Source organism: Ornithodoros turicata, chromosome 9 (assembly GCF_037126465.1).
Source record: "Ornithodoros turicata isolate Travis chromosome 9, ASM3712646v1, whole genome shotgun sequence".
In the NCBI taxonomy this organism is placed as follows: domain Eukaryota; kingdom Metazoa; phylum Arthropoda; class Arachnida; order Ixodida; family Argasidae; genus Ornithodoros; species Ornithodoros turicata.
The window spans coordinates 43995425-44022982 of NC_088209.1; the positions used below are offsets into that span (position 1 = coordinate 43995425).

At 44.4% G+C, this 27558-nt stretch overlaps 1 protein-coding gene across 1 annotated transcript; it reads right to left on the minus strand.

The window, feature by feature from the left end:
• Nucleotides 1-900: 900 nt before the first annotated feature.
• LOC135369062 (UPAR/Ly6 domain-containing protein crok-like) lies at nt 901-16754 on the minus strand. Its single transcript, XM_064602701.1, has 3 exons — nt 16626-16754; nt 4516-4677; nt 901-2237 (listed from the first exon to the last, which is right to left on the minus strand). The coding sequence occupies exons 1-3, from the start codon at nt 16690-16692 to the stop codon at nt 2032-2034; spliced, it is 435 nt and encodes a 144-aa protein (XP_064458771.1). The 5' UTR covers nt 16693-16754; the 3' UTR covers nt 901-2031.
• Nucleotides 16755-27558: the final 10804 nt, after the last annotated feature.

Below are 27558 nucleotides of genomic sequence, written 5' to 3' on the forward strand. Positions count from 1 at the left end.
AAATCATTTGGCGCATTATTTACTGGTCGTTGGAATATTGTATTTCCACTGATGCCCGAAAAACAGTTCTCGACGCACCTCATGACGCCTGCAAGGATACGCTTACGTCACAATAAAACCGGATCTGAAAAGCTACGAGTCGAACATAACAGCACGGAATATTACTCCCATTCTAGTCTATTCCCAACTTTTAATCATCTTAAAATTAAGGGGTGTTGAAAAGCGGCATCATCCTCGCTGTATCTTTTGCACTTTGTAGGTTGTTGTAGATTTATACCCCTGTCACACGTCAAATCGAATGGCATTCGCAAATTATGTCAGTGTCGGTAATTAACACACCGAACATACGAAGCATTTTTATTTCTTTTGCTCGAAACTAGCGAAAACTTGGATTATTTCACAAAATAGTTGCCTTTTCAGACACTTCATTGGCCAAGTACCACAAGTAAAGACAACTAAGAAGCCTATCTGCACCTCACTTGGCAACGTGGCGACTGGGAATGAGGGTAGTTCTCCGAAAGACAGCCTTCCTTCCTTCGTGTCAAAGGTTATCAAATGGGTGATAAAATATTGGAGTACAACTTTTCATTCGCCTTTCATTTCTTCGAACGGTGTATCGTCATTGTTTCTAATACCTCTGTACCGTAAGGGGTAAGGGTAAGCTGGCGGTGCGAGAGGGAAAACTGAATGAGTTCCCCGAACTCATTCGCATATATTGCCATTTGATTTTACTGTGTGACACGAAACGAATATCATTCGCTGGGAATGACATTCAATTTGCCGTGTGACAGGGTTATCAGACAACTCCACGGACAATTGGGCTCTCCACTGCTGCAAGTGCAACGAGCCGGTGCAACATGTGTTTGCGCAGCTAATACGAAAGCGCACAAAAGCAGAACGGAAAAACAAATCGACAGACTTTATTTCATAATTCTAACGCAGACACCGGTTGCACTCCTCTGTGCACACCGGTTGCCACCGGTTGGTACACGTTTCTGTTTCTTACTCATAGAATTGCAATAAGAAGTGCTCCTCGAGGAAGTTATGTCCATTAATCCACTCGTTGACACTCTGTTGAAGAACACTGCTCAAGAAATTGGATAAAGACTTGTCCAACCTGTATCATCTCATAAGGTGCTTCGAAAGAGGGACTTTTATGGAAAAAGGCGAGCGAAAGTTTTCAAAAGTGACAGTCAAAAACATCCCAAGAGGGTAAGGTAGAAATATGAACAACATCGTATAGTACTAGAAAGTTATATATATATAATACAGGACCCGCGTAAATTGCAGTTTAATGCTGTATAACCTACGTGGTACGAAACAGTGGGCAACTTGGTTTTGAACGAGAGGTTCTCAAAATGCGAGGTTGACACCGGACGTCGGTAAGCGAACCGCACTGATATGTTTCGACAGACGAAATGCAGTCTTCTTCGTAGCAAGAAGAGGTTTCGTATTGTCTGTAAATAAACATATTTCTTTCTCCTCCTCTTACTGGAATGAAAGGAACCACCTTAGGTACAGGTAACGTTGTCGGCTTTCCAACAAAAGCTTTTTGACACGCGGTTGTGTCAAATGCTCAACAAATGCTGTCAGATGACGGTTAGAACAGAAAGGCTTCCCAACAAAAGGGGTACACCTTCCGTAAAAGGGCATCTGGGCGTCAGTTGTACAAGAAATCTAAAAAGACTCTCTCACGGAGGAGACGTCAGGTTCCTTTAAAGCCATGGCGTACCGTTCAACTGGCAGCGAAAGCTACAACGACAACACTTTGACAACATATAACGCTCCATTACACTCACAACTGTATCTATACATCCCTACACTGGGTCCCGACCTGGTACAAACAACACTGTGACGGTGGCCCAAAAGCTGCCACAAGCACTAATTAGTCTCGAAATGTAGGTCGAGCAGATTAATGGACAATGATGGGACTAGCACTTATGAAAAAGAGTAGATGGGAACCACCAGCAGTCCACTATTGTCTCGTCCAGGACAGGTAAGGCACGGGGAAGGATGGTGGGCTTTCGAACGTCACTGACTGAACAGCCTGAACAGGACAAAAACGGTGGCTGTGGCCAGGGCTCCTAGTGAGATGGTGTGGATCTGAGCGCTGTTGCATTTGGGATCGAAGCAATGACAGACGTTGACCCGGCCGCCGAAGCCAGCCTTGTAGTAGCAAGGTCGATCGGGTTCCGCCTCCATGGCGCACTGACGGATCACTCGCTTTAGTGGGGGAACTGGAAACAAAAAATTCGCTTAGAGAGACAATGTCGCCTTCAGGGGCGCCCTCAATTCCAGACTTGAACATAGGGTTCAATGGACCAATCCCAGCATGTACCTGTTCATAGCGGACCCCCTCCCTCGGAAAAATCCTAGATCCGCCCCTGGTAGCCTTCGAGACTCTCTTTCCACTCTATATATCGCTTGTACTATACTTGCGACACAGTCATCCGAAAATCTCGCTCGAGAGTACAGTCTTGGCTTGACTGTTCCTGAAGGAGCTCTACCAATGTTGTGTTTGAGGAGGAACTGTATGCGGGGCGAGTCTAAAGTTGAAAGACCCCAACACCTGGAGATTTCGGACACGATAAACAGCTGGCTGTCGGTTTCAGACAAGTATCTCGCAGAAAAGCGTTAAAATCTCAACTGTTTGGTGTCTTATGTGAAAACAGTAACCCGTAAACGATAACCAACCCCAGTACGAGAGTACGAAAAGGACGATACATATGTACAAGGAAGAGTGGGGGAAGGAGAGGAACGTAATTTGCCAGTACGGTCAACGCCACCTAGATACAGAAAGCCCGCGCGCTCGGCGAGGTGACGTAACAATTAAGAGTCAGCCAATCGGGATCGTGTTTTCAACGGCGGCAGCCAATGACGAACGTGCTTTCAGCGGTCGTGGCCACGGACAACCACCACCGTCGTCTGCGATTTGTGATTGAACGTCCCCCCGTACTAAATGGGAAAAATGGGAAATAAAGCGCAAAACGGTCCAAATCTCAATCTGAATCTCAGAAAATCTCAAAACTGATTTTCTGGAAAGCGTCACGCACTTTTTCTCCAAATATTTAGGTCTGCGGGTTCCAGGTGAGCTGCAATCATTTGCGGGTTCTTAAATTCGCAGAACGGCGTATTGCAGTAGCGGACGAATTCTGTCCACGTAGCGAAGGAGGGAGAGGAGGCTTTTTCTATCTAGGTACAGTGCTGTTCTTCTTCTACCCTCACACTGGGGTTTTCACAGTTTTTTTTAACGATTTTAACAACCAGATCTCGCAAGCAGTAAAATCGAAACATAAGATAATCGACACGACACACAGCGTAAGTGACAATACAAGATGCTATGACGCGGGCTCAAATGAACATAGACCTGCCATAAATAACGTCTTCCGGATGGACAACCGATTTCTTCGTGGCGAATGCATTCAGTGAATATATTATATGTACCGATGTCGGCGTCACACAGCCCTTTCCTGACGAAAACGACTATGGATAAAAGCTCGGGATTACATCTACGTAGAGAGAAACTCACGGGACAATGACATTACAAAAATAGCGACCCTAGCCAGGAACGAGCCGGGCATTTCGCGCAAATCCCAGGGCACTTAATCTCTCGCGTTAGGGTATTTTATCCTTTAATAGCCCGCATCCCATGCATCGTTCTCATTCGCATTTATCTCTCGTGCAGGGTGCGGTTTTATTCGTTAGATTTTTTTTTTTTTTATAAAAAGCTACGAGAGGAGCATAAGTACCGTTTTTGAAGGCTGGTTGTATGGCAAGGAATTTTAACAAGCATACTAAATAACTGTCTTTTCCGGCCTCGAACTTGCGTCTTGCTCGCCTCTGAGTCAAATCGAAGGGTGACGTGTCTAAGATTAATTGGCGGCTTCTGTCCTGAGGCAACTCCCTTCCTAAGATTAATTCAGTTACACATACAAACAACTGTGAAGTGATAATTCACCATCAACATAACGTCTGTGTTTCTTACTTGTTTTGCTTTCAGACATTCACTAGGTCCATAGAAAATGAAGCATACGCAGTGCCACACAGTTTCCCTCTCTCACTCGCAATAAACGATCCATGTACAGACATTGTGTATTTCTATGCACTTTCTACAGACACATGTATATACGTACACAAGTTATGAAGAAGTTGTGCATATAAATGTGTCTGTAGGACATGTATAGAATGTTTATACAACTCGTGTATAGAAAGTAGCACTGGTTAGAAAAATCATAGCTTGTCAATAGGACTTGTATACAGTTTCGTTAGATTAAGTGGATAGATAATAGATAGAGTCTATAAAACGAAGTTAGGAATTCTATAGAGAGAAGCCGACTTTTGTAAGGGGTACACACATGGTGCTTATTTTTATGAAAAGCTACCGGAGAAGCACGGATGCAGCTTTTGTAGGTGCCTTAAATGGCCATGCAAACATACTGTATAGGAGAATTCTCCCATACAGTTTGTCTATAGGCAGGTCCATCGTTCTATTGAGCCACCACCCGATATACTCACGTTCGTGAACTTTAAAGTCGACGTAGACGTCAATCTTTCTGCAGGCACTGTACATGGAACCCATGCGAGCCTCGCTGCAGTTCTTCAGCATGTCTTTATTCGGTGCTCCGTCGCATTCAGGATCTTTTAAGGAGTTGCACACGTAGCACTCAATGGCCAGCGCTGGATGAAAAAAAAAAACAACAACTCATAATCAGTCAGTTCACTTATAAAGCTTGCCTCATGCCACTCCATGCATTCCAAGTTTAACAGCAATGAAAACCGGTGATCAAACATGACCCGGCTGTGATGTCAAGGTTTCCGCTAGGGAGTTTATCCCAATGTAATGAAGCACATCTGGTGTAGTAGTGCACGTGTAGTTCCAACCACCCCTAAGCTATTCTGCCATGTAACGAGATGCTAAGAACGAATGTCTGAAATAACACCCAAGGAGTTGGTGGCATAATGGAAAAACAACAGCATACAGCTAGAAGGAAAAGAAAAGTTGATTTTTTTTCTCTCTCTCGTCCTCCGTTTTCCCCTACTATGACGGGATAACAGGATATATAGGGAGCGATAACAGCTCCGGCAGAGTCACTCGTAACCCAATGGCGCTTTCATCACAATGATCAACTCGAATTTGACAGCTCCCACATACACTCAAGCCAAAAACGTTGAGCCTGAGGCACCACAACAGGACACAGACACAACTACCCAAACTTTTTTGTTTCCTTGTTACCGCCGCGAAGCAACTGTGACTATAAGCGGCATACAGACGGATGGAAAGAGGACAGCAGGAAGGAACAGAGTATGCTTCTTGGGCTGCCGGAAAACCCAGGGAAAACCTCAGACAACACTGCCAGTGCCGGCCCATGTCACCTCCCATCATCCTAACCACTATACGCCGCGCGGGCTGGTCAGACAGATTATTTCTGTTGTGGTGCCTCATGATCGAGACACTTAGAGGTATTCTTATTAATTAGAATGGAACTAGAAAACATTTCAAACTCCTTTAGTATTGAAATGGACCCTCGCCAAAGGTCAGCGAGCTCAAGTTCCAAGGAGTGTGCAGGAAAAAAATAACATATGCGCTTCACGCAGTACGGATAAATAGGCAACTGTTTGTCCTCCTCGGCTTGAGTCTCTGTGTGTGTTACTATTAAGAGTGCTTCTTTCTTCAGGGAGTACGATTCAGGGTGCTTATTCTCGTTAAAATTCCTGGCCACATAACCAGCCTTTCAAAAACGCTACTTATGCTCCTCTCGCAGCTTTTTATAAAACATCTAACGAATAAAACAGCACCCTGTACGAGGGATGAATGTGAATGAGAACGATGCATCGTACTCGCGCTATTAAGGGATAAAATACCCTAACGCGAGAGATAAGTGTCCTGGGATTTGCGCGAAATGCACGGCTCGGTCCTGGCTAGGGTCGTTATTTTTATAATGTCATTGTCCCGTGAGCTACTCTCTACGTAGATATAATCCCGAGCTTTAGTTCGTAGTCGTTTTCGTCAGGAAAGGGCTGTGTGACGCCGACATCGGTACATATAATATATTCACTGAATGCATTCGTCACGAAGAAATCAGTGGTCCATCCGGGAGAAAAGGACATTATGCGTTTCACGCAGTACAGATACATAGGCAACGGTCTGTCCTCCTCGGCTTGAGTCTCTGTGTGTGTTACGATTCCCTTTCTCTCAGCTGTCCACACAGACCACTCTGTGCTTCCTCATGGAGTGCCACATGACGTAAGTCTTCATTACAGACTCCGCGCCATATAAAAGTTACGTGCCTTTCTTTGTATAATGCCCGTACAAAACGTCTACTACCAGCGTACCACTAATGCCATGCAACCAGAAGAGCGAACATTCACATTATGCACCAGTGCCTTGCAGAAAAGGGTTTGTTTGCGTTCCCACTATGCCCCAGTATTCCCCGTTCCGAATGCTTCCCCCTCAAATTTGCAAGGGGCAGTTACACTTTCTGCCAAGTTTCTAGCACTTTCCGGATAATTCGTGCGAGTTTCACTGAGTCAGCACGATGAGAGCGCAGAAAACGACACGGAAGTTTATTTACACTGTGACGAACAAAGTCACAAAACTGGAAACATTATACAGTAAGATGTCCGGTAGTGAAGGCTAGTGTATTATGAGAGAATTTCTATCAAAGTGGCAACAGTATTCGTAGTCCGTTTTTAGGCAGCGCTGATTCTCTGGATGTGGGGGCGTTCCATACGCGACCGCTGCTGCGCTTGAGCAATTTTTTTCTGTGCCTTATTTTTCTTATTATCGAGATTCTTAATTGCCAATATTAGAAAAACAAACGACGGCAAAGCAGTCAATGTGACAGTCCGAAAACAAACACAAACTTTGTCTACCCATTGTGTCATGTACGCGAGCAACGGAAGAAAAAACGGTCAGGGACAAAGCAATTATGGGAATGGGTTACGGACACATGTTTACATACAAGGGTGCAGTTTGACCCATTCTCCAGACGATAATTGGTGGCATCAGCTATGCTCATAAACAGTGGTACACGCACTCGCGGAAGACGACTAAATCGCGGTTTTTGGCACCTTTTGCTGCTCTGATCAGTTTTACGCCCCGGAAGCAACTATATTCATTTGCCCACGTTCAAATCTCTCTCGGAAGGCTATGTGCGGAAACTTGTCCACTTCCTTCTCACTATTGACAATAATGCCAAGTATCGTAATTATAGTTACATTTATTTCTTACATCGAATTGTTCGAACGTTTATATTTAGACAGTGTCGCAGTGTCGTATTGCAACGTTATAAATGTCAAAAGAACAGTGATATTGGACGGTAAATGTGTTTCAAAGGAACAACAACAACAAATAAGTAACGGTGATGTAGTGGGATGTTTCGCCGCTGAGGCGCCACCTATCCCATTGCTTGTGGGGGAGAAGGTAGTGAATGATAATGGATGCTCAGAGTTCACAAAAACAATCATATCTTATACGATCGTACTATGATACATAATACCTATTATTCGTAACTTTCACTTTAAAATGCAAAGGGAAAGGTGATGTGGTGTGATAGAAGAAAAAATGGGGATTAAAGTCACGACAAAGGCAGACTGGCTATACCCCGCACCACTAAGCCGCAGTTAGTTGAAAAAAAAAAAAATGAAAAAAAGAAATGTAAACCGTGTAGTTGAGGGGGTGTATCGTTGGGGGGGGGGAATTGGGGGGGGGAACTTTCGTTGGAAAACTGTTCGAACGTAAAGCTTGGGCTGTGTGTTCAAGAACATGAGTTCTTTCAAAGAAAATCGAGGAAAATCATTGCGTAGTCTCTTTAAAAGGTGACTGTGACGTAGCTGTAGCTCAGCTGCAATTTCTGCAAGCTAGCTGTAACTAACTTAGTTGCCGTCTCATGTGACTCAACTGCGTTATCAGGTATAACGAAGGTTCCAGCCCTTTGGATTTATCCGGAGCTCGGCAAGAAAAGCCACGCCTTCATGAGCGGTTTTCTTTTGTGTCGAAATTGCCTGGCGTATCGGGTTACCGGGACAAGAAAGGATGGCCCTCAAAGGAAGACTCAAATCCACTTCACGAAGCATCTGTGGAATGCGCGCGGGTTAACACTATCCTTGCTAGAGGCACGTCGATAGTGGAGTTATTGAGTTGGGTACCACCCGACGTCAGGGCATTTTGAGGTCATTCAGCCATTTCACGGGTCTGGGGGGAGGAAAGGTTAGTCAGGCGTAGGCCGACTTGCTATTCCTTCAATTCAAAGAAAATATAGAAAGAAAAGAAACGGAGGCACACAAAAGGGCCTTCGGAGGCTGGCACGGAGTAAGCTGAAGAGGGTAGCCGTAACCGCCCCGTGGTTGTGCAGGACCGGGCCGAGCAGGGTGGCCGAAGTGACGTTAGGGTAGCCAAGTTGTCGCAAGTGGCGCTGGAGGATGAGTCTTTATCAGAGGGTCTCCTCAAACTGTTTATCCTTTGTGTGTGCGAATAACACTTGCTACCCTCTTCAAAGCAGAAAAAGGCGCACAGATGACATAGAAACTGTCTTCTTGAAAAGGCCGCTAGTTGCAACTCTGATAGTAAGATGGGACGAGAGCTGTCGTGTGACTTTCTCCGGCAATATTCGGATTTCGAGATGTTTACGTGGCCAGCTGGTCGTGATGCAGACGTCGTCGTTCGCAAATTCTACCACGTAACAGAAAGGTAGCCTCACTAATTGACTGAAAAATTTAAAATATGCAGTTTGATAGCCCTCGTTTTTTCTTCTAACTCAATTGTCAAAATGAACCACGAAAAGCTCCAAACTCCAATAAACTCCAAAAACGCGGAACCCTAGGTGAAACGTAGGGCGGAAGCTACATATAGTAGTGGGCTTCCAGACAAAAGCTCTCCGGACATAAGCTCTCCGGACATAAGCTCACAGGACAAAAGCGCTCCGGACATAAGCTCACAGGACATAAGCTAAGCGAAAAAAAAAAAGCTCGCCACACCGGCCGCCTCTTTTTAAAGTGGAACATTTATTTTCTTGCTCATAAACGTCCTCAAAATCATGTGAAATACGTACATAGCTCTTCTCACCTTACCTAGGTCAGTCTCGACGGGTGCATATTCTACATGAACTGACCCCAACGTGTGAAATAGTGTCCAAGAATGTATCAGAAGAGGCAAGTAAAGCGGCGACCTTCTGTCCGTGCCCCATAGTAGTGGCCATTTTCCGAAAATCAATAACGTCTTCGCAATCGACCAATCTATCAAGTTTTCCCGTACTGTGCCAACTCGCAACTTTTCAAAAACCATAGTTAAAACTCTCGTTAAGTACCGCTTGTACAGACTAGACACTTTTGAGGCTACGTCTGAAGCACTCTTAAAGAGCTCTCGTACAAAAGCCAGGCTACTAATAAGGGTATTCAAACTGTCTGCCCAAGCTATGGTCCGTCGAGCACCACCGATAACCTCTCGCTTCTCAGGGGGCTTATCTGACGCTCTCGAAACTTTTGGACGATAACGGCTTCCCGAGCATCAACATCCGACGCTCGCGAAAATATGAGCCTCTCCTGTCATCGAGGGCGGTGCATTTTGCAACGCGGCAAACACTGGAGTACGCTAACACGGAGTGGATTTTTAAAACTCAGGTTTAACAACGCGATGCAACTGTGAAGCATATGAGTGAAATTTTTCTTTGCCTTTCTCCTTTTTTTCTTCTTTTTGCTATGGAACAGCAAGTCAACCTTGTGTCTGTCTGCCTTTTCCTTTTTGTCTTCTCTTTCCACAATAAGCATCTGTAGCAGTGAGAGGACAGCACAATCGGATTTGAATCCAGCTGGCAGTCTTGAGCAAGACACACGAACGCGGACACACGTTTGGAGCTCCGTACATTTTTTTCTCTCTTACAAGCGGTTTAATTCGGTGGATTTACGCACCAGCTTTGATCAACTTGTTCTGTTAAGCAGTGACACGATAATGACTCCCAAATAGCGGCATGAGGCATTTTTAGAGTATAAGCTTCGATATGATGTTCAATGGCGCAACAACAGTGGAGCGCCCCAATGAAATCGGGAGCGTCACCTCACAGCAAATGACCAAAGAAAACAGAATGAAATCGTTCGGTGCAACGCCAAGAACACTTGGAGTGAAAAAACTTTTTTTCAAAATGATCAATTTCGCACGCAAAACGAACAGGGTGGTCAGTCCAAAGGAGCTTGCATCTTTAGGATGGGAAAATCATATTCTTAAACTCTCCCGCTTTGCCATCTGCCTCATTTATTGGGTACGATAAAATTGCGCCCCCTATATTCTCAAGTCATCTTTCGGTTGGACGGCAGGAACATATTTCTAGTATAGGTGACCACATATGTGAACATGGAGCATTCCTAGCCATAGGGATCTCTAAGCTTGAGCTTGAGGGCAAGATAAGGCTCACCGTCCTCATAATGATGCCCTGTGAGGATAACCTTCTTGTATTGTTAGCTGGAGGATGGGACAAGTCGATGTTGATGACGATGATGATATTGGAGAAAAAAAAGGGGGGGGGGATAGAATGGAACACGTCACTTCTTGCCGACCCGCAAAGTGATTCGCATTCTAGGGTAGGTGCATATTATAGAGACGCGACCATTCGTATCGCTGAAGCTTTCTTTATTATCTGTGTGTATAAAACGGGACATTTCAAATGCAGGAACATCACTCGGATGACGAGGGGAAATCAATGTCCGTGCGTAGAAAATCGTACTTTGGCGTAGTATATCAGTAGTCACCATTCGTACCTGATCCGAAAGTATTCCACGGTCATTACTGCCCACAACAGTCACTACCAGAATGTTTGTTTTTCTTCATCCATTAGATATTTGTTTGCTTCTTTTTTTATTATTATTATTATTAAAAATCAGTGATGCCACGCTTGCGGGCGGGTTATGCAGCCGTGCCGACGTCTTGCTGGAAAGAGCGTGTAACTCCTGGACTACTAATTACATCAAATTCGATAATTAACTTTTCAATTACACGTTTTCACGAAAATGCGAGACAACACAGTTTGAGGTTTCGCCTCATTTGCGTACCAAAGTTTGGCGACTTATGCCTCAAAGTACGTGCTCGTTTCAGGGTCCTTGCGCAAAAGAGGGTTGATTCAAATAATAGTCGCCTCCAATTCTGCCGTCTCGCATTTTCGCGTAAACATCCGATTAAAAAGTTAATTAACGAATTTTAGGTAATTAGTGGTCCAGTATAGTTACACTTTACTGTACGGCTTACAGTACAGTTGCGGTTTACAGTTACACTTTTCCACAGAACCGTCCGCCCACAAAAATGGCATCACTTCTGCGCTCGCAGCTTTATATATATGCGTTTAGTAGTATAATATAATAAATAAATAATAGAACAGAAAAAAACAGCACCACACGCAGTCGAAAGGAAAACATATAACGTGAGTGCGTGCAATGGCGTCCTTGACCGCCCCCAGCGGCCACATGGTGGCGCAACTGCTCTAGACGGCAGTCGCGTGTGCGCATTATTGCCCCTTATATTTGCATGCAGGATGCGGTGTACTATTGAACGGAAGGACCTCAATGATGGGTTATTCATTAGCGAATGAAAGCCCCTCTTGCTTTCTCATTGCCTGTAAGCGGGTTTTCCGTTTTTAGCGAAACCGAGGACAGTAAGAGCGCTGCTGGACGAACTATCATTAGAGGCATCGAGTAGAAAAGGTGACGTCATTGGAAGGCATCTGAATGTTACCGAATGCGCCAACATAGTTGGACATTGCATGCTTTCCGCGGTGCTTTCTCTCCGCTTCTGCACAAGGAAAAGACTGTTATATTTACTAAGCAATGTACAGTGCTAGCTATAGACACGGGAGTTGAGAGGGATGACCGCTCCATGGGTCAGCCGCATCCGTTGAAGCGATCTTTCGCTCATTAATTTCGCTGTAACGAGCGAGTAGAGTTGCGCAATTTCAGAGTATAGCCCAACAGTACTTTCCCGTTCAAGACGTATTTTGGGGGAGGGAATCACGATTAAACACCCCAATCGTAGACATTTAAGAAAAGATGAGTGATCCACGACGAGGAAAACTGATGCACAAAAGTGAAAAAACCGAGCGAAGCCGAGACATGAGAGACATCATTCCGAGTTCTATGTGGCGTCTCCTATATCAGACAACGAAGCGTTGACGCGAGAAATTACAGGTTTTCAAGGTACCGTAGAGCAATTATGTTGCCGGCGTAGTTCAACATCTTGGAAACCCAACACTTAAGTATACATGTGGCAGGGAAGACTTACTATTTTTATTTGCTAGTAAAATTGCGGTAAAACGGCTCGGGGCGTCGTCTGGTGAGAAATAATCCGCAAGTTTGTCGAGCTAAAGGCTGCTCATGATGATTACCAGTCCGGTAGCAGACTTTTGTTTTGGACACAGTGTTATGTGCATGCAATGTAGTTGCGCCGCCGTATTTAACGAGCAATGCGCATTCGGTGGCTACTTCGACGCAGTGTTGCCCGTAATTTTCATTTTTAATTTTCAAAACACTTACGTGAGAGTACCGAGGCTATCGAATAGATACATTTTCTTATATCTACCGCTTTACAGTACCTTCAAGACCGCCGTGGGTGCTGTTGTTGCAAAGTTACATCTCGTACATGGAGCAACAGGCACCAAGTCAAATGTTGACCTCCCAACTAAACGGACCGGCATGGGGGCTTTTCCCCACCTGTTAACCCAAGTTATCCCGGATAAGATGTGAACCTGCATTCCAAGGGGATAGTAGTCTAGAAACGGTATTCATTCACGTGGCATACACAACTGCGGTAATAGACGCGTACAAAACCCGAAAGTGACCCGGTTGTGCTCGTGAGGCGGCCTCTTACGTCAGAGCTGGAAGGTGAATTTTGTTCCAGGATTTGTATCTCGTTAAATATGGCACGCAGAAAAATAAACATTTTTTCACTTCCCTATTTGCCGTCCAGAAGAATGCAACCCCCTTAATGTCATCCTAAGCGACACATTCTTCGAGGTAGAAATTTCCTCTCCTGGGCAAAAACAGGAGCACGAAAAAAAAAAAAAAAAAAAAAACAGGTTGTCGTCGGGTTAGTTCGTGAAATACGAGGAAGAAAAGGCCTCTTCTTATTCCTAAAACCCGCGTTGCTTACAAACTCCTTGCTGATGAAATCTCCGCAGTGACAGCTACAGACAAAACAGCTGTAATTGCGTTCTGGCCAGCTCGGGAGATAAAAATCAGAAGCAACCCAGAATTCCTTCTCTCTCTTTCTTTTTGCGTGGAACATATTTTCCCGTCCAGGACAGATTTGCCCGAAAAGTGAAAGTGCCTCTGTGTGCAAAAACGGCTACTTTTGCGGATATACGTTCGATCTCTCTCTCGACCACACACGGCCGACGAGCGAAAGCTCCTCGAGGTAATCAATTGTGGAGCAGTTTACACGGTTTCCTCCCAGTCAGATTCAATCTGTACCAGTTGAGCGGCTCCTCATCGCGTCCAACAAGCCAGATGATGGCGTCAAAAGATGCTCCTCAGAATGAGCAAATATTCCGTCGCTTTCAATTGCCAGGAAAACTCTTTCAAGGATACTCCTTTAAAGGGCTTCCAAGTGACAACAAGTTGGCCTGATTTGTTTTTCAGTCGGGTTTCGTTCTGGGAGGACACGAACGGAGGAAAAACGAGTCGCTTCTCGTCGGGAACGAAATGAGACGGAGTTTTTTTTTTCTTCTTCCCAGCACTTGTGGCAGCAGGCAACGCCAAAAGTCACTCCAAATTACAGCCACTTCTCTCGTTAGCGACTAGTTTTCGTGTTCTTCCCTCGTAATTTTAAGTTGGCGCAAATATGTCCGTTCATGCGGTCCGATCGTTTTCGATCTAGAGTATGCTAATAACGTTAGTACGCTGCGAGATATCCTTTCCCCAGACCAGAAATGCTGAATTAATACAGCTCTACACAGTACTCTGTCCAGACACACTGTCGCCACACAAAAATGTCAATATAGTTTTTCCTAGAAAGAAAAAGTAAAATGGAATAAATGACTTCTCCGTTCTGAAGTACAACCGCCGGGTTAAAACACCAACTTCTGAACCCCAGCCCGTGAACCTCGATAATGATGGAGCCCCGTCCTAATAGGTGTTCAGGTTCGGCAAAGCTTCACATCTTATTGAACGGCGAGAAGACGCCGCAATGCATTCCGCATACTACATACGACTTCTCTGACGGCCACTATCTTTGCGTAAACTGGCCGATAAGCTCGCCCTCCGTGACCTTGCGTTCATCACTCGTCTCCCGATATCTTAACGCACGTCCGGAAGCCTTCATGTAACAGACAAAGACGTCGTATGACGTCACCACGAAGAAATCTCCAAAGAGTTAAGCCAATTGTTTGTTACCCTCGTGACGACTCCATTGTTGAGTTTAAAGAGATGACAGCGTTAAATGGGGGACGGGAAATGTCATTTAAATTTAAACTGCCAATCACGAACTGTTGGACTACTGTGGACATTCAGTCTTGACACCGCGAAACAACTTGGCCTATATATGAAAGCTGTGGACGGATGGAAGGAACGAGCGGTATCCTCCGTTTGTGCCGAAAAATTTCAGACAAGCAGAGCCGATGGTAGGATCAGTTTCCCTCTTCTGAGGGAATGGGACAGGGTATTTCGCCGAACGTCATAACTTACTACTACGTACTTGTCCAAACATTACGGGGTCAACGCTATTTATCACGACGGAGATTTTGCCATGAGTTCCGAGCACTTTTATCAAACTGAGTTGGCGAGAAATTGAATTTGACCAATCGAACTCCGAAATTTCACAACCTCACGTGTGTGTGCTTTTGTAGAACCAGAAAGCGAATGCCGGGTTTATCCCATTGTATTGCAAAATACATTCACTACTACAATGGCAATAACCGGAAGAAGAAGAAAATTGCGGAAACCGTTGTTTCGAGGAGCACAAATAATTGTCCGCCGCTATCTTCTATCACGTTAAGTGAAACCCCCTGTTGAAGTGGGAAGCGACCCACTTGAACTCGCTTTTTAGCGCTTATCGCGGTGCTTCTCAATCTCTGCTACCCATGAGATGAGACACGAAAAATATTAGGTATCGCGTCGCGATACGAAGTCTCGACTGCGTGTTGTGTCTGGCCATTCGTGTTCCCTATTCTCGGGGTTTTACGTTATGCATATCGATAAAGTTCGCGGTAAATTAACGAACTTTATTGGTTGCCGTCTCCGTACAGTGTCAATAACTTCTGTTCTGCTAATCCAAACCTTGCGTCGAGAAAACTTGATGCACTATATCTGAAAACAAAGTTCTCATGCGGCGGCCGAAAGATGCGTGCGCTTACAGTATACGGAAAAGCGAACGCGCACGAGTCGTTAGTTTTTACCTAGAACACGAAACAGAATTGGAAGTGAAGATATAAATTAATATGAAAACATTAATAGAGAATAAAAATAACTGCGAAGAAAAAGAACAAAGGGTCCACGAAGAGAGGGGCTTTAGGCTAAAAGGAACGGATACTACCGCAGTTTCTTTGTGGAACTTTTTCGCGCTCCCTCAAAACACCGGGGGTGTGCCCATTCATTGGGTACGTACCACGATCGACGTCGAGCACAGACGATGACCGCCGTTCTCGATCTGTACAATACTGCTAGCTGTAATGTGATCTAGGAAACCCAGAGAAAGGTAACAACCCTCAAATGACGACTAAATACAGCATCGATCGTTACGGTGATACGTGCAGAGTCTTTCTAACCTCTCTCGAAGATAAAAGAAAGAGAGAGATACGTCCGAGGAGGCAGTTTATTTCAAAGACACTCTCGCGGTAAAAAATTAAAAAAAAAAAGAAGCGAAGACGAAATGGTGCCAGAGAGAACCGGTTTACGGAAACACGTGCAGAGGCTGTTATGTCGCAACTGTTGAGTACCGTTGGGACGATACACATTTCGCCAGAGATTATTGCATATTCACTATTTCTTGCCCGCGCATGCGCAACGTAGACTCAATTATCGATATACACACGTATTGCGGGTGCATACGGACGTTCTGAAACTCTATCCGAGCGTTTTCGTCGGCGACTATGCAGAGCTGTTCCATGCATGGGTGAAAAAGTTTCTCCGAGGAATACTGATTAGTTCGGCAATACTGGGATAGAAAGAAGAGAGAGAAAAAAAACGAGTTTTCTTGTACGAAAGGTCGGCTTTTGTTATCTGTATCCACGATAAAGGCGGTAAAATGTTCGCCTTTTCTTACCACTACTTCCAGCAAAGTGTATTTATATGTTCGATGCGAGGAACATAATCTATCATCAAGCAGCCCAAGTTTGATTACATTTTGCGAGGAGTGGGGTGAGACAGAAAGTTACGCAGAGTACCTGTTGCTGAGGTTAATATGTCTCGCTGGGTTTGGTTGACCCAGGGAGTTCCTCAGCGCCCCTGACACCTAAAAAAAGCTCACAATCCCCGAAGGAAGACTATGAATTTAGAGGGCAGTAGCCCACGGAGTCCCAACACCTCCTGGGGTTAACCCGCTGGATAATTTCCCGAACAGAACCCCCCCCTCCTGAAGCCATGAAAGCAGCCGCTTGGTGCAGTAGAAAGAAAACCGATCGAAGGCGAAGCATGGCGGCAAGAAATGAACTCACTTGATTGAAGTAATGTTAGAAACACAAGGACCGTAGCGGCCAGCACTGCAATCACGGAGCCTTGCATGGCAGTAGGAGCTCTGATCTGGGAGAGTGGCAATCACTGCGATCACGATGGGAACCCCTGTGCGGAAGAAGATGCTCCGACGTCATTTCCGTCGTCGGAAAAATCCCCCACGCCGCCGCGCGGTGCCCGCATTTACCGGCGTAGTCACATTTCGCGCGCTCAGCTAAGTTGCTCCTCTCCTGGATGTACCATACTTTCGCTGAATATTATCAAATTGGTGGTGGGACGTGAAATGAAAGTTGATCTTTCACTCTCTCTTTTCGAGTCGAAAGTATTTTCGGCTTTTTTGAGATTTCTTCGCTTCGGAAAATAATTGGCGGAAATTCACGAAGAATGAGAGAGAGAGAATCTTTCGTTAACACGCACACAATTTATACAGTTTACAAAGAGGTCCGCGAGGTAGTGACGCAAAACTATCGATAGTCGTATGCGAATGGAACTATCGATAGCACTGTCGATAGTCGACTGTCGATAGACTATCGACAGTATTAGCGATAGAAGACTGTCGATAACAAGAAAACTATCGATAATATACCATCGATAGTCGGCTATCAGAAAACTCCATAAGCAAATAAGAATAGAAGAAAAAAAAAAAGTCTCACTCCTACAAGTGTTACAATACAACTTATAGCAGGTTTCCCTCCGACGGTGACGTTGAGCTTCTTATGCCGCTCAAACCAATCTCAAGGTCACGTGATACAATTCGAATTGTATTGACTGCGTCATTGCAGTCTCGTGAGTGCGTACGATTTTATGATGAGCGGTGGTGGTGGTGTTCGTGAAAAGGCTCGCCGTTGTCGGCCTCACAGAGGTGGGCAACGTCACGATTGACGGGGAATGTGCGTCCTGGGCCGACTTCTACTGGGAACTGCGCCGACATATGTCTGAAAGCGTCTGAGGCAAACCCAGGGAAAATCCTAGACAGTACAACCCTCACCGGCATTCGAACCCGGGTGCCTTCCAGTATCTCCTTTCACCTCCTTTCGCTACATTATTCATACATTACAGCTAAACGAAAACTTGTGACGCCCGTGATTCTGTCTTCGTTGTCACTGTGCCAGTGCGAAAACGAAGACGGGAACGAAAGCATCGATAGTGAAAACCCCATCTAGCTCTCCATAGTAAAGAAATACAAAACAATAACAGTACTATTGATAGTCAATTATCGTAAAACTATCGATAGTATATACTATCGAATTTCTTTTTCTATCGTTGACAATCGATACTACTATTGATAGTTAACAATCGATAGTTTTTTTCACTATCTATAGTCGACTATGGATAGTTTTTCTACACTATCGATCGCTTTGAAAACGCTATCAGTAGTATCGATACTCAATTTATCGATAGGTTTGCATCACTACTGCGACGTGATCCAAGGTGATGCTGGAGGCTCTGTTCGGCTTTTAGCTCACGTCACTTGAGAAGCCAATCTTAGTTCCAGTCAACTGGTTCAGAGTAAAAAGAGTTCGGTATATGACTTCTGTTCTGCTGAAAGGACTTGCGCAACGTATTAAAGCTACTACAGCATTATAGGTCCAAAACAAGGTTCGTCTTCGGCACTCGACGTCCAGTGTGTTACATATTCGCAGGAATTTAAATACGCAATTTTTGAGAGTATGCAAAAAAGAAACCCTGAAAATAAGAGGGCTTCTATATGGTATCTGTGTCCCACTTGATAGAGACTATTAGCTGCGAAGTGACGAATATTAATATTCTTTTTTAAATTCAGTGTTAGCACCGCGGAACAACTGTGGCTACGAGCGGCGTACAGACAGATGAAGACAGGAAGGAATGGGGGACAGCTCCCTTACGATAACTGGTTTCCACAGTCTATAGAAATTTTTTCTCCATTATATATCTACTGAGTCTACAATGTTTGTACAGAACTTGTGTCCACATCTTTTCCTAATCTCTGGCTTCGACTATTTTCTATCTACGGAGACTAATACATGTGTATATAATTTTTGTCTACACCTCGTAGAATTTGTAGTGTGTGATTCCAGATATTCCTGTAGATAAGTTGTATGGATATCCTATAGAAGCGCTATATACGTCCTTTGCATGGTCGTGTTGATAATATATGGTGTCATTCATGCAGTGCAGTTTTATTGAAATGGGAGCACGGATTTGATACAGTCCTTGTACAAGATCGTCTTAGCGTTCGCTTACATCCCCTTCATTTCCAGCTCCCATCTAAACGCAGAAAGATACTCTCATCAAGAGTATCTTGTCAGACAGCTGACAAGATTTCAATAAAAAGATAAAGAGACCGCTAGAGTTATCGTACGATTTTTAATATATATATATTACAGAAGTTGGCTTCCCCTCTCTACAGAGTTGTTAACTTGATTTTATAGACTCTATCTAGTATCTATCCACTGCTATTTTCTATCCACTTAACCTAAAGAAACTGTACAAAATTCGTATTGACAAGCTATGACGTTTCTAACCGGTGCTGCTTTCTAGTTTCGATACACGAAATGTAATACATGTGTCTGTAGAAATACACAGATATACAGGTGTATAGAAATACACAATGTCTATACATGGATCATTTATTGCGAGTGTGAGAGAAAATTGTGTGGCACTGCGCATGCTTGACTTTCTATGGACATAGTGAACATCTCGAAGCAAAATAAGTAAGAAACACAAACGTTGTGTTGATGGTGAATTAATACTCAAAGCTACTTCTCAATTCACTGTTGTATGTACGTGGAACTGAATTAACCTTAGAAACGTCATCCTTCGATTCGGCTCAGAGGCGAGCAGGACTCTCGGATTCGTGGAAGTTCTCAAGACAAGCACAAGACTTCACTTAGGAAGAAAGCGTCACTCTTTTTTTTTTTTGTGTGTGTGTGTGTGCTTTTAAAACACGTTGTCCGTTATTGGAAGTCCGGGAAACCAATAAAAAAGAAGTAGCAGGAGAAAAAATGAAATGTGTGATGGCAGAGGTTGAAAAAAAAAAAAAAAATGGCAGAAGGAAGAATGCTGATTGCTACTGAAAACCTGTTTATTTATTGTTTGTTGGCTCTGATGGATATTTCGATCGGACAACTATCGCTTCTTAAGTATATTTTAGTACTTTGAACACATTCCTACTGTCGACTACATATACACTCTCTGAAGTAAATGTATACATTTGTATAGAGTCTCGATTTGCTAGTTAAATAGGCTTTCTATAGAGTGTGGCCGCCCAATTTGGTATAGAATGTCCATTCAAAATTCTTTAACAACGTCTTTTTTTTTTTTTTTTGTTAGGGATAAATGCTGCGGACCTGTATATATACAGCCTAAAGTACGTGTGTATGAACTGTCCATTGGTGCAATAAATAGACGTTCTATAGAATGTGATGTGTCAATTATGAGTTCGTTGATTATTAATTCAAACGTGTTAACAACGTGTATAAGATGTATAGACAGACTAAAGACTTGAAGGTGTCTTGTGTCTATAGAGAGTAGTAAACTGTTGTTGTAATTGATGGGGGTTAGTCTACTTCCTGGGCCCACATCAGGGAGAACTATGCCGATATTCGTCTGGAAAGCCTGCTGGAAAACCAAGCAAGAAACCACCACAGACAACACCATTTCGGGCCAGTTGAACCTCGATATAACGAAGCTCACGCGGATCACGATTTCTTCGTTGTATCGAATACTTCCTTATACCTAACCGGATTATAGCATTTGTACACGCGTACATATAAATGTGTACATGCGGCAGAATGTGTGTGCATGCGGGTCTGCCTAGGCGGAAGTTTCGTCCGCTTTTGCAGATCACTAATAAATGAAACAAACAAACAAGAATCGCTATTTTTCAGTCACGGAATTTTTCGAAAGTCCGCGTACGAACACTTTTTTATGTTGCTATAAATGATACAAGCGGGCAAGCTGCCGTGCGGGTCGCGCGCATAACTCGTACTTGCGAAAGAAAATGCACTCCACGAATCTTCATTCGTATTTCTTCGATCGACGAAGCTATAAGAATAGATGAAGCCAAGATCTCAAAATGGAGAAAAACTATATTGCAACGCCAAAGAAATCGTACTATTGCAGGAGAAACAGATGCAAGCTGAATATGCAGAAACTACTAAAAAGAAAAAGAGATAATCACCCTTTCTTCTTCGTGGGGCTCCGAAAATATATATGCAGACTGCGTGGACAGTCGCGCAACAGTGTCTTTGTCGGCGTGGTCTCCAAGAAATACTATATTAACATGGCCCTATTGGATTTAGTCTTGACTCACCTCCCCCCCTTTTTTCATCCATCACCGTCACCATTGTTTGGTTATTTATTGTGTTTTGGGGTGTTATAGTTTCTGCGAGACGTGGAGTAACTGTGGTGTGGTGCTTACCACTCCGTTGAAACTACAATCTCTGGTTGCGAGAGTAAGCTTACTTAGGAGGACAATAGACGACCTGCGCCCCTACGTTACCTACGTCATTGATTACGAAACGCCACCGCGCAAAGCATGCTAGAGGGCACTATCATCATATAGCAGGCGACGCATTTTTCCCGCTTCGTGCCCACCACAGCAAAATATCCTCGAACCGGTCTTCTCGTGACGTCACATATTTGTAAACAGAAGGTCGTCTACAGACGATCAACTTTCAGTTTTTCCAGTCCTCTTTTTTTTTTTTTTTTTTTTCATGCTGGCAGTGGACACAACGCCGATAGTATACCGATCGTACGTTTGAGGCAATGTTAGCATCCCTGACCGGAAGGGTTCGACCTCCAGTCCTTTTCATCAACCGCCACTAAAGGCTCGGGTTAGTCTTCCTAGATTTGATCGTCTGCTACTGCAGAATTACCACCTTTAGGCTTTCCTTCAGTTCATTTCAAGGTCTGAACGTTCTCGAGGTATTTTTTCCTGGTTTGGAGCTAGAAATGTCGACTGAAGATATAGGTGACAAATTAATTCGTACCTCACGTACCTCATTGGTGTATTTATTTGTGTACGGAAATCTACGGCTACGTTTCTCGTTTTCCGGGCACAGATAGTGATAAATATGGGAAATAATTGCTTCATTTCTTATACGGTTAGTTCCAGAGAACGCGGGTGAAGGCAGGGTGGCTTCTCCACGGCGTATCAACGCGCAGAAGGTTAGCGCTACGAACCAACTGTGGATATGAGCATTTTACGGTCAAGAAATGCGTCCTGGGCCGACTTCAGGGGTATAGAAAGCCTACCGGAAATTCCAGAGAAAACAGCACACCCGTTGGTGGGATCCGAAGCCATCTCGCAGACACGATCCTGTAGACACATGTAAGATAACGTGCCTTCGACTTTCTACACTGAGGTGTAGAAATAAAGATAAACGCTTCGTTAGATGCTAAAGAATAATGTGGTGGCCACTCTCGCAGGTGTAGTGAATCACATGGCAACACTTATACCGGAAGGCAGCGGACTCGATCGTGGCCGCCAGCAACTTGATGTCGTGGTACAAGCTGCTTCGACATGTCGTCCACCGTGTGAGATTCGCATTAAAGAAAGGTGGCCAAAGTTAGCCCACCAACACCGTAGTCACAGGTAATCATCGTTGCCTCGTTCATTTTATGAAGGTAAAGTGCATGTATGTACGTTTAAAGGTGAAAGGCCACAAATAATGTAACGTCAACAAATGAAGAGTTACAGAGAAAGTTAAAGCGAAAGCCGGAATAAGACGGAAATGGGGACAAAAATGCAACCTTCCGTAGACTCTCAAGAAAAGATTTTCCACTAAAGAGGATGGATAACGATTTCCGATTATCTGAAGAATCTGTCGAAGGAAGCAAATAAAACGGCTGAGCGTCTCCATTTTAGTTCTTTATACTCCGATTTATCGCTCGTAAGCGAATAAGAGCCGCATTCACCTACGTACACTGCCATTTCAATGGAAGCGCAAAATGAAATTGTTTCGTTCTTTGCACGTAGCGTAAGTGCAGTGTAGGTGTATAAAGCATAAGCACAATGGGAACCCCCTCCTAGGTACAGAAGAATGGAACAACTTGTACACGCTCATTGAACGACAGACGCTTTGGAGGCCGTCAAATGTCATCTCACTGTGTGAGAACACAGCGTCGCCACCAGTGGCTAGCGGTCCTGTGGGGAATTTCACCCTCGTTTTTCTCTCCAAAATGCTCTACCGATTTTTACGGAACACAGCGCTCGCGTATTTGTTCGTCGGAGTGTCCCCTTCGTGGGGAACAGAAGAGCACGAAATTCCAAACAGGGCAACCGAGACATCTGGTTTTAATTTTGTCCACTCCCGTTAGCTACTATGGAGACGCTCCGATAAAGGAATAGTGCCGTGTTCCGAAAACTGTTATCCCACGCTGTACGTTGCATTTTGAAATGGAGCTTGTTTACCACCGCTCATGCGCATGCGCTGAAGGCTCCCATGAGCTTGGGGTGCCAGGCAGGGTTGTCTCCGGGCTCAATAGATGGCGCTGGACAGGGATGTAGGCCGCACAGGTGCTAGTACATGATGTAACACTAATGTAACCGTAATACTCTAATTCTAGGCTGGGTGGTGCAAGCTATTGCCCATTCCAAAGGCTATCCGACGTAGAGTCGTGCCAACGGGAGTGGGGACACCGCGAGAACCCGCCGGCAAGACCAGTTTTGTTGCTGTGCCCACGTGGGTTTCTATGTGGTACTCACACGCGACAAAAATGGATACCATGCCAATGTGAAGGTGGTCAATTTAAGTGCAGTACTTTTAACAAAGATACCCACCACAAAATATAGAGCGAAATTAATCAAATCTCTTTTTCACATTTTACAAACTGTAGAAAAATGATTTCTTACGACTAATTTTTATCATCTTACCATTTGCAAGTGTGGATTCCGCTCGTTGGTCAAGGTTTTTCTGGGTTTTCCTACAGGCTCTCAAGACGCCACAGTTTCCCCTGAAGTGGGCCCAAGACGCATAATGAGGCTCGATCTTCCGTTTCCACATAGTGCTATAAGGGCAACACTTGAAACGCGAATTAAGCAATGGACACAACGCAAGTAATCCTCATTCGTTCTGTGTACCTGCTGCTGTATCCCTCCTTTGTTTGTTTGTGCTTTTGGAGACAGCAAGCCGACATCATGGCTAACCTTTCCTTAAAACGTGGAATTGGGCCTGTTGGGTCTGATTTTAGCGCTTGTAGTCCGGTAATCTTTCCTTGCTTTTTTCTATCAGCATTAAACCCCCCTCATCATCACTACGCGAAATATGTCTCCCGCATCCAGATATTCGATCCCAGCACATTCCAACCTTCAGCATGGCCATGGCATGGTCAACTTTTCAAACAGCACTGAATCCATTGCTCTTTGAGACGCACATGTTCAATGGTGATTACATGGCTCCCCCTGCGAGTGTCACCCAGACAATTTTTAAAGCGCCACTTTGAAATAGACCAACAATGTTACCAATCTAGTCCACAAGGGTTATGTCAGCGGGATTGCAATCCAGGAGTCCGTGATTTTAGTTGAGGTGAAAATATGGCAGGTGCTCCATACCCTGACGTCATGCGCTCTCCGTGGATGATTGAGAAACACGAAATAGTTAAAATCTTCCGAGAAACAAATGTGTTCCGAGGCTGTTCATACGAAATACCTTTTGAATAAAATGTAGTTCCGTCGGCCGCCACTATTTCGGATAGCGTCAGCGCATGCTTTTTACCCTGAAAAAAAAAAAAAAAGAATCCTACACGAGGGCTGGTTGAGGGTGTCTTATTTTCGGCCGACCTGCCCGCAGATATGGTGGTGTTTTGCTGGTGCGTCCTTGGACGACTTCGTAAGGATATCTGCCGACAATAACCTTGCAGCGTTCACAGAAAACCAAGGAAAAACATCCAGATAGCACAGCTTGGATTCGACGTGCCGGAAATAAAGGAATATGTGAAACAAACAAAAAAGGAACTTTGCTTCTTTCGGTTGTTGTCGTCGTTCTGCAGGTGAGTTTCGCCTCAAGCTCACGAGCGTTCGGTGAAGCCCACTATATAGATTGTTTGTACGAACAGCAACTGGGTTTTCCCTTTACGCATGCAAGTGTTAGGTGAAGCCAACTTTACAAATCTGACATACAAACAGCAAGTCGGCTTTGCCTGAGAACTATAAGCGTTAGGTGAAGTCGGTTACCAAGGAAAGGTGGCAGAAATATATATAGCGCGCAATGGTAGCAGAAACACGAACGGAAATCGTACACTCTGAATACCTGAAACAGAAAAGGGAACGAAAATATTTTGCGGTACTGCAGGACCCGAATTATTACAATACTGTATCGTATCATTTAGATAAATCTATGAAATCAAACTGAATGAAGCCAACTAAAATTAACTGAGAAAGTAAACTAAAATGAAACTAACTGTGAAACTGGAGCATATAAGTGAACAGTACATAGTGAACATAAGAAGCATAGTTCTTATACGCTCATGGTCACTCGCATGGGCGTGAATAACATTCGAGAAAACCATGTTCATATATATTAGCTGTACAAAGAGATCACTTACTATATTCTTGCATAAATGTTGTCTGTTTTTCCACGTATCCCTAAAATCCTCAAAATACATTTCAGAATATACATATACCTAGAGGTATTCAGTTTTGTGACGAGGGGATGGGGGCTGTATCAAAACCCGGAACGCAAACGTAACAACAACGAAAACTGAAACAGAAACAAATATAGGCCAGTAACGGAGGCGGCAACGGAAACGAAAAGGACCAGCCGGTTTCATAAAGCAAAACGCGCGACAACGACACAACAAGAGAGTGCACTCAGGATGAGCGCTAACTTGCACCTGAAAGTTTCATTTAAAAAAAAATCACCCTTGAAAGCCCTCCGCCACGTCTATCTGAACAGCAAATGCGGTTCAGGAGGAGAAGACAAAAGTGAGGGTGGTATTGTTTTTATGAAACTTTCAGTCCTAGAACACACAAAACGCTCAAACTATCACTGAGTGCAAATTAACGCTCATCCCGTGTGCACTCTCTTCTTGTGCCTTCGTTTCACCCGTTGACTTAACCAACTCGCACAATATTCTACCCTCTTACAGTTTCGCAAAACTTAACACACACACACTTGACCTATTGCTTGCCTTCACAAGATTGAGGTACAAACGGCAAGTCGGCTTCCCCTCAGAAATATAAGCGATAGTTGAAGCCGACTTTACAAAATCGAGACAGAAACAGCAAGTCGGCTTCAGCTAACGCTTCCTCGCAGATGATTGTCTTTCTTTCGTCTAAACAGCTACATCCCTCACACTGGCACTTCTGCTGCGTACGCGCCACTGACGTGGACACTGAGTCAGCTCATCAGACATCAGTGTATACGTGGCATTCCCTGTGTTATGGATGTTGTAATAGTTGTGAAAAAAGTTCGTGCTATCTTTAGGCTCTCGTTATAATTACGCTTCTTTCTTATGGTTGTTGCAATGTGACAATCAACAAAACCATTTTGTTGCATTCTATTGTTCTTTTTGTCCCGCTCCTGTAATGACCCGGTAGGGTTAAAATAAATAAATAAATAACTCTTAAGTGTGACGAGGAAGCCCTCGTGCTATTTGCAAGTAAACTTTGTAAAGCGGGCGTCACCTAACGCTCGTGTGCGTGAGGCGAAGCCCACCTGCAGCTCCTGCTACCTTTCAGTTACTCCTTCTTTCCCGTCTTCCAGATAATTCTGTGCTGTTCCATGTGTATTTCCTGGGTTTTCCTCATACGCTGTAGAACGGAGACCGTACGAGAGAGAGAGAGAAAATAGCCGAATTCTTTTCTTACCGACGTCGGAACCTAACTGTTCTTTTTTTTTTTTTTTTTTCATGCATCACCGATGTTACCAAAATGGAAGCCGAACCGCAGCAGTTGACATTGGGCCCACATCTCCTCTCATCCCTGCAGCTCAATGGGATACGTAATCCCTGCATTCCTAGGAGGGAGAGTCGTAGACGTTGCTACAGCTATCGGTCGCCCCTCTGGCGACGTCATTGTTGCCATTCCGGCCGAATTGCCACTTGTTGCCCGTATTCGGTAGCGGTCCCTGTTCCGGTTTCGGTGTAGAAATCTGACTTGGCCAGATAGTACCGGATTCAGCAAGAAACTCCGATCTCCGAAAAAAATTGTTTGGTCCCGATTTGGGTTGGGAAAGAATTGTGTGTGGTTCATGCAATGTGAAGTCGGCTCAGACGGCCCAGACTCAGACGGCTCAGACGTCCCCAAGGAGAGGTTAGCCCGTACCTTAGACAGGGTTTGGGATGACTCCTCATGTTGTTGACCTCGAGATTACGCATAACGGTTTTCGAACCGCCAAAGTCACCACAGGCTGACGCGCACAGCACTCTCCGATAGTGGCGTATTGGGGTAGTCCGATAACGATGGGGTACCTGATGGTGAGCTGAGTGGGCCTCCACACGTCACTGCGAAGGAGGCGAGCGACGCTTGCTTCTTATTCATCGAACGAAACCAATTTGGTGGCGAAAGCAACTTTTCTTAGTCAAAGAAAAGTATCACACATGTTGCTTTGTGACGCTCAACACAAGTGTTTTCGGTGCGATAGCGCCGTTTGTGAGCTTTAGAAGCAAACAGTTGAAATACCAGCCGTGTTTGAGATGCGCTGTTCTTTAACAAATGGGACTTGCGAGCAGACGCAAAAGGAGAGTCAGGTCCGCAATGGCAAAATATCAATGGTCTCGAAATATAAGAACGCCCATGCTTTCTAAATTTATTTCATACAAGCTCTCTCGAGGTTCACCACGCTTAGTGAGCCACAAAAAAAGAAAAGAAAAAAAAGAATGGAGCACTTGTTGTTCACTGTTGTTGGCTAACGGCCATTGCTCTGAGGTAGAAGAAGAAGAAGAAGTGGATGGAATGGCCATTCTCCGTGGGACGAAGAAGAAGAAGAATGG

Coding starts and splice junctions, on each gene's coding strand:
- LOC135369062 (XM_064602701.1), bottom strand. CDS start 16,692: ATGCAAGGCTCCGTGATTGCAGTGCTGGCCGCTACGGTCCTTGTGTTT. Junction 4,678..16,625: donor TCTAACATTACTTCAATCAA/GTGAGTTCATTT, acceptor TTTTTCATCCAG/CGCTGGCCATTGAGTGCTAC. Junction 2,238..4,515: donor CGACTTTAAAGTTCACGAAC/GTGAGTATATCG, acceptor TTTTGTTTCCAG/TTCCCCCACTAAAGCGAGTG.